The sequence below is a fragment of the Mytilus edulis genome, chromosome 11 (genome assembly GCF_963676685.1).
Source record: "Mytilus edulis chromosome 11, xbMytEdul2.2, whole genome shotgun sequence".
NCBI classification, from domain to species: Eukaryota; Metazoa; Mollusca; class Bivalvia; order Mytilida; family Mytilidae; genus Mytilus; species Mytilus edulis.
In genome coordinates, this window is record NC_092354.1 from 28,708,620 (window position 1) to 28,716,752 (window position 8,133).

The 8,133-nt window shown below is 30.6% G+C and overlaps 1 protein-coding gene across 1 annotated transcript; it reads left to right on the forward strand.

Moving 5' to 3' along the window:
- Positions 1-883: 883 nt before the first annotated feature.
- Positions 884-4,845, forward strand: LOC139494138 (uncharacterized). The gene is made up of 3 exons (XM_071282315.1): positions 884-1,159; positions 3,331-3,499; positions 4,034-4,845. Exons 1-3 carry the CDS (start codon positions 884-886, stop codon positions 4,774-4,776), a joined length of 1,188 nt encoding a protein of 395 aa, XP_071138416.1. The 3' UTR covers positions 4,777-4,845.
- The last annotated feature ends 3,288 nt before the right edge of the window (positions 4,846-8,133 follow it).

The following is an 8,133-nucleotide window of genomic DNA, read 5'->3' on the forward strand; positions in this document are numbered from 1 at the left end:
TTCACCATAATTATACAAAAACAGAGAAACTATAAACAAACACCGTTTAATCGTCTTTGCAAACAAGGCATAGGCATTAGTACCCCCAGCAATGACAACCTTCTTCTGGGTAGGTGTTTCGCCATTAAGCTTCCTTTCTCCTGCATTTCTGTTGCCAATCCACTCCTAAAATAGTTTAAAGGTACTAGTACCTTACATATCTTATTTAAAATATAAAATAAATCTTCCGTCATATTATATAAAATATCTTATATGTAATTTAGTTTTTTTTTAAATATCTTATAATATATACCATATCTCAAATAGTTTAGTCTTTAAAATATCTTATATTATATTTATAAGACATATTTTAAACTATATAAGACATCTTTTAAACTATATTAGATACATTATAAACTATATAATATATCCTAATAACTATATGATGTTATATTATTAATTCGTATTATTTAACAAATTTGATTCGTTTAGGCATAGTCACATGTTAAACTATATTTTCGAAGGTAGAGAGAAAACGGCGTATAGCAAAACGCATATTGACCGGCAAAAAGCATATTGCACGGTTATTTTTAAAAATCTAATTATAGAAATCTAAAAAACAATATACTTAATGACGTATTCTCAACATCCAATCAAATGCTTTTCTGTATAACTTCCGGTACAATCACAACAACTTGAACAAGCAGACGTTAACGATAAATGGCAACCAAACGAAGACGGGGAAAATCTGTTGGAAAACGTTGATTCAAAAAACACTAAAAGGCAAACAAACACAGCTATTAATGGTTTCGGGGAATATCTAACAGAGAAAAGCCTTCCCCTCGACTTTGAGTCTTACGATGATGCACAGTTGGACGACGTATTATCCAAATTTTACATGGAAATGCGCAACAAAAATGGGGAGATGTATAAGAAGACGACCATGCAGTCTTATCGCCAAGGCTTGCAACGGCACTTATCTAAAACAAGGGATGTTGACATTCTCAAAGGTGACAATTTCAAGCAGTCCAAAAAAGCATTTCAATGTATGACAAAGGAGCTAAATAGACTTGGTCTGGCAGCTGTGGAGCACTATCCAGCAATTGCTGATGCTGATATGGAAAAAATGTACATGTTTTTCTGTAAAAATTTGGAAAGTCCTAAAATGCTCCAGTACAAGGTAACTATAACATAATACACTAGAGGCTCTAAAGAGCCTGTATCGCTCACCTTGGTTTTTGTGAATATTAAACAAAGGACGTAGATGGATTCATGACAAAATTGTGTTTAGGTGATGGTGATGTGTTTGTTCATCTTACTTTACTGAACATTCTAGCTGCTTACAATTATCTGTATCTATAATTAACTTGGCCCAGTAGTTTCAGAGAAGATTTTTGTAAAAGATTACAAAGATTTACAAAAAAATGGTTAAAACTTTACTATAAAGGGCAATAACTCTTAAAGGGGTCAACTGACAATTTCGGTCATGTTGACTTATTTATAGATCTTACTTTGCCAACATTTATTGCATTTTAAAGTTTATCTTTATCTATAATGATATTCAAGATAATAACCGAAAACAGCAAAATTTCCTTAAAATTACCAGTTCAGGGGCAGCAACCCAACAACAGGTTGTCTGATTCATCTGAAAATTTCAGGGCAGATATATTTTTACTTGATAAACAATTTCACTTCATGTCAGATTTGCTTTAAATGCTTTGGTTTTTGAGTTATAAGCCAAAAACTGAATTTTACCCCTATGTTCTATTTTTAACTGTGGGGGCCATCTTGGTTAGTTGACCAGGTCACGCCACACATTTTTAAAACTAGATACCCAAATGATGATTGTGGCTAAGTTTGGTATAATTGGGCCACATTGTATCAGAGGAGTAGATTTTTGTAAAAGATAACAAAGATTTACAAAAAATTGTTAAAAATTGACTATAAAGGACAATAACTCCTAAAGGGGTCAACTGACCATTTCGGTCATGTTAACTTATTTGTAGATCTTACTTTGCTGAACATTATTGCTGTTTACAGTTTATCTCTATCTATAATAACATTCAAGATAATAACCAAAAACAGCAAAATTTCCTTAAAATTACCAGTTCAGGGGCAGCAACCCAACAACGGGTTGTCTGATTCACCTGAAAAATTCAGGGCAGATAGATCTTGACCTGATGAATAATTTAAACCCGTCAGATTTGCTCTAAATGCTTTGGTTTTTGAGTTATATGCCAAAAACTGCATTTTACCCCTATGTTCTATTTTTAGCTGTGGCGGCCATCTTTGTTGGTTGGCCGGGTCACGCCACACATTTTTTAAACGAGATACCCCAATGATAGTTGTGGCCAAGTTTAGTTTAATTTGGCCAAGTTGTTTCAGAGGAGAAGATTTTTGTAAAAGATGACTAAGATCTAAAAAAAATGGTTAAAAATTGACTATAAAGGGCAATAACTCCTAAAGGGGTCATTTGACCATTTCGGTCATGTTGACTTATTTGTAGATCTTACTTTGCTGAACATTATTGCTGTTTACAGTTTATCTCTATCTATAATAATATTCAAGATAATAACCAAAAACAGCAAAATTTCCTTAAAATTACCAATTTAGGGGCAGCAACCCAACAACGGGTTGTCTGATTCACCTGAAAATTTCAGGGCAGATAGATCTTGACCTGATGAACAGTTTTACCCCATGTCAGATTTGCTCTAAATGCTTTGGTTTTTGAGTTATAAGCAAAAAACTGCATTTGACCCCTATGTTCTATTTTTATCCGTGGCGGCCATCTTGGTTGGTTGGCGGGTTCACGCCACACAATTTTTAAACTAGATACCCCAATGATGATTATGGCCAAGGTTGGATTAATTTGGCCCAGCAGTTTCAGAGGAGAAGATTTTTATAAAAGTTAACGACGACGGACGACGCCGGACGCCAAGTGATGAGAAAAGCTCACCTGGCCCTTCGGGCCAGGTGAGCTAAAAAGAGATATCTCCCTGATCCTGATCCTACAATGTACATGTCCTAAGTTCATTAATTGACACGACTTGTCTCTCTTTTAGTTGTACTGTATATATATTCCTCGTACAGTGCACTATTTCTCGCAAGTATTTAAAAAGTTACCTTTTCATTTAAAATTTGTAAAATGTTTGTTACAAAAGTATGAACAGGTGAATTTTACATTTGAAATTAATTCAATTGACCGTTAAAATTTAGAATTAATCAAATGGACCTGTAACCGGTATAATTTTCTTGTGAATGTTTTATATAACAATTTGAAAATTACAATTAAATTTTGTATCACATGTTTTTTATTAATATTGAAGTACATACAATATTCTGTAATTTCAGGTATTTGTGGACATGATTCATTTTGGACGTAGAGGCAGGGAGAACCTGGCAACCTTAACAAGACAGGACTTTGCAGTACAGCCAGATCCAGAGGGTACACTTTATGTTTATAAAACCCATGATGAACTAACCAAAAATCATCAGACAGATAGTGAAAAGTCATCCGATGGTAGGATGTAATCAAAGGTAAAATAAATATTAATGTCAAAATTAATAAGATTATAAGGCGGGCATTATCTGATGACCTCCAAAAGTTTTTTAAGATTTGTATATATCAGGAAATTATTCTAGTCTTTAAGATAAAGGCTGTCAATAAATCCAGGGGGGACTAATTTTGGGTGACCCTTCTCGTCTTAGTTGGGATGGGAAGTTTTGTTTATCCCTCCAATTGAATAAAAAAAAAATCTTGTAAGTGCAGATTCACTACTCACCATTTCTCCTATATTTACAAATGTATGAAATTATGAAAAAAGAACTATATTAAAAAAAAAAACATTTTTAAAGATATTTGCACACAAGAAGCTGAAGATAATTAATATGGAAAAAAAAAAGACCCAAACAATAACAATTTTTGAAAAAATGTACAATCATGCTTTTCTCTCAAGTCCTATATATATATGTCATTTCTTACTAATTTTTCTGTTTCAATATATCATAGGCATATCTCATATTTGTTTCTCAATATAGACAATTTTCTTTTCAGGTAGTGACCGATGTCCAGTAAGGTCGTTTGTAAAATATATACGCCGTCTAAATCCAAAATGTAATAAACTTTTTCAACAGCCAAAGTTAACAGCTAAAGATGGGATACATTATGACAACATTCCCCTTGGACACAACAAACTGGGCATTTATATGAACGAGATAAGCAAGGCAGCCAATCTGTCAAAAGAGTACACTAACCATTCATGCAGGGCAACAACTGTCCACATTTTGGATGAGGCACAAATTCCCAGTAGACACATTATGAGTGTCACTGGTCATAATTCAGAGGCATCTTTAAAAACATATAGTGGTAAAACATGTGAAAAAAACAAAAAAATGATGTCAAACACATTAAGTGAAAAAACACTATGCAAAACATCAAAAGTTTCAAAACCAGCCGCCTTGTCTTCAAATATTGATTTTTTGTGTCTTTCACAAACAAGTGTGACTGTTGAAACTGAGGCGATATCAACAACCTCATTTGGCTCTTTCAATTTACAGCCATTGTCTGACTCCCAAACTCAAAACCTCATGAATGATATCATTCCTGAAATGGCAGCTGATGACGGTATGGATGATGGTATGGATGATTTATTGAAATCTCTTGAAGTTCCAAGATGTATACCAAAACAGTCAAACTCAGTTAATGCTGCTAGTATTAACCAGAAAGCTATGCCAGTTCCAGTATTCAATAACTGTTCAAATATAAGTGTCAATTACAATTTTATTCAGAAGAATTAATGAAAAAAAGTGTTTCAGAAATTTATTAATTGTTAAATTGTTTAGTCTACAAAGAACACTAGTTAAATGTTTCAATTGTATTTGAATTGTTGGCATAGTATTTATGAAATAACTTTTAAATTTCATGATATTTTTTATGTTGAAAAAAATAACCATCACATATTTCGTTCAATATGGCCAAAACAAATATTACATCGTACATCTTAAAAGAATTTTCAAATATTAAGAAAAGAACATATTTGGTAAACAAGTCAAAGAATCAATTAATATACTACCATCAAGATAATATGTGTGAATTACTAATATAACAATTGTAGCCTTTGTATGAGGTCGATACAGGATATATCGACCTAAAGAGGTAAATCGACTTCGGACTTCGTCCTCAGTCGATATACTTCTTTCAGGTCGATATATCCTTGCATCGACCTCATACAAAGGCTGTAATTGTATAACATCAAATACAATTATCATACTAAAAAGTTGTCTTGGTCAAATGACCGATTTAAGGTAACATCAAAAACAATTATCAATTCATATTAAAAAGATGTCTTGGTCAAATGACCGATTTAAGATAACATCAAATACAATTATGAATACATATTAGAAAGTTGTCTTGGCCAAATGATCGATTTAAGGTAACATCAAATACAATTATCAATACATATTAGAAAATTGTCTTGGTCAAATGACCGATTTAAGGTAACATCAAATACAATTATCAATTCATATTAAAAAGTTGTCTTGGTCAAATGACCGATTTAAGGTAACATCAAAAACAATTATAAAAAAAAAAATGTCCAATTTACAGTAAAGTGTCGAAAAATGACCAATATACCAATAACAGGTTTGCTGTTGTATTATATACAATTATCCTAAGAATATGGTCAATCTAAGCTAACATCTGAATAAATTATCCAAAAAGTGGTAAAATTTATTGATTTTTTTTACAATTTTATAGTTAAGGTTTGGTTGGTTCAAGTTGACATTTAATACAATTATCAATACATATTAGAAAGTTGTCTTGGTCAAATGACCGCTTTAAGGTAACATCAAATACAATTATCAATACATATTAGAAAGTTGTCTTGGTCAAATGATCGATTTAAGGTAACATCAAATATAATTATCAATACATATTAGAAAATTGTCTTGGTCAAATGACCGATTTAAGGTAACATCAAATACAATTATCAATTCATATTAAAAAGTTGTCTTAGTCAAATGACCGATTTAAGGTAACATCAAAAACAATTATCAATTCATATTAGAAAGTTGTCTTGGTCAAATGACCGATTTAAGGTAACATCAAAAACAATTATCAAGAAAAAAAATGTCGAATTTACAGTAAAGTGTCGAAAAATGACCAATATACCAATAACAGGTTTGCTGTTGTATTATATACAATTATCCTAAGAATATGGTCAATAAAAGCTATCATCTGAATAAATTATCCAAAAAGTGGTAAAATTTATTGAAATTTTTTACAATTTTATAGTAAAGGTTTGTTTGGTTGGTTCAAGTTGACATTTAATACAATTATCACTTCATATTAGAACGTTGTCTTGGTCAAATGACCGCTTTAAGGTAACTACAAATACAATTATCAATACATATTAGAAAATTGTCTTGGTCAAATAACCGATTTGAGGTTACATCAAATACAATTATAAAAAAATGTCAAATTTACAGTAAAATGTCGAAAAATAAACAATATACCAATAACAGGTTTGCTGTTCTATAATATATAATTATTTTAAGAATATAATCAATTTAAGGTAACATCTACATGAAATATCCAAAAATTGGTAACATTTACTAAAAAAAGTATTATATTCTGTAATGAAGGTTTCGTTGGTTCAAATTGACTTCAAATACAATTGCCAATACACAGTAAAAAGTATCTCGGTCAAATGACCGATTTAAGGTAACATCAAATACAATTATCAATACATATTAGAAAGTTGTCTTGGTCAAATGACCGATTTAAGTTCACATCAAATACAATTATCAATACATATTAGAAAATTGTCTTGGTCAAATGACCGATTAAAGGTAACATCAAATACAATTATCAATTCATATTAAAAAGTTGTATTGGTCAAATGACCAATTTAAGGTAACATCAAAAACAATTATCAAGAAAAAAAATGTCCAATTTACTGTAAAGTGTCGAAAAATTGACCAACATACCAATAACAGGTATGCTGTTGTATTATATACAATTATCCTAAGAATATGGTCAATCTAAGCTATCATCTGAATAAATTATCCAAAAAGTGGTAAAATTTATTGAAATTTTTTACAATTTTATAGTAAAGGTTTGGTTGGTTCAAGTTGACATTTAATACAATTATCACTTCATATTAGAAAGTTGTCTTGGTCAAATGACCGATTTAAGGTAACTACAAATACAATTATCAATACATATTAGAAAATTGTCTTGGTCTAATAACCGATTTGAGGTTACATCAAATACAATTATAAAAAAATGTCAAATTTACAGTAAAATGTCGAAAAATAAACAATATACCAATACCAGGTTTGCTGTTCTATAATATATAATTATTTTAAGAATATAGTCAATTTAAGGTAACATCTACATGAAATATCCAAAAAGTGGTAAAATTTACTAAAAAAGCATTATAATTCTGTAATGAAGGTTTGGTTGGTTCAAATTGACTTCAAATACAATTGCCAATACACAGTAGAAAGTATCTGGGTCAAATGACCGATTAAAGGTAACATCAAATACAATTATCAATTCATATTAGAAAGTTGTCTTGGTCAAATGACCGATTTAAGGTAACATCAAAAACAATTATCAAGAAAAAAAATGTCCAATTTACAGTAGTGTCGAAAAATGACCAATATACCAATAACAGGTTTGTGGTTGTATTATATACAATTATCCCAAGACTGTGGTCATTCTAAGCTGACATCTGAATAAATTATCTAAAAAGTGGTAAAATTTATTGAATTTTTTTACAATTTTATAGTAAAGGTTTTGTTGGTTTAAGTTGACATTTAATACAATTATCAATACATATTAGAAAGTTGTCTTGGTCAAATGAACGCTTTAAGGTAACATCAAATACAATTATCAATACATATTAGAAAGTTGTCTTGGTCAAATGACCGATTTAAGTTCACATCAAATACAATTATCAATACATATTAGAAAATTGTCTTGGTCAAATGACCGATTTAAGGTAGCATCAAACACAATTATCAATTCATATCAAAAAGTCGTATTGGTCAAATGACCGATTTAAGGTAACATCAAAAACAATTATGAATTCATATAAAAAGTTGTCTTGGTCAAATGACCGATTTAAGGTAACATCAAAAACAATTATC

Coding starts and splice junctions, on each gene's coding strand:
- LOC139494138 (XM_071282315.1), top strand. CDS start 884: ATGCGCAACAAAAATGGGGAGATGTATAAGAAGACGACCATGCAGTCT. Junction 1,160..3,330: donor CTAAAATGCTCCAGTACAAG/GTAACTATAACA, acceptor CTGTAATTTCAG/GTATTTGTGGACATGATTCA. Junction 3,500..4,033: donor TAGTGAAAAGTCATCCGATG/GTAGGATGTAAT, acceptor TTTTCTTTTCAG/GTAGTGACCGATGTCCAGTA.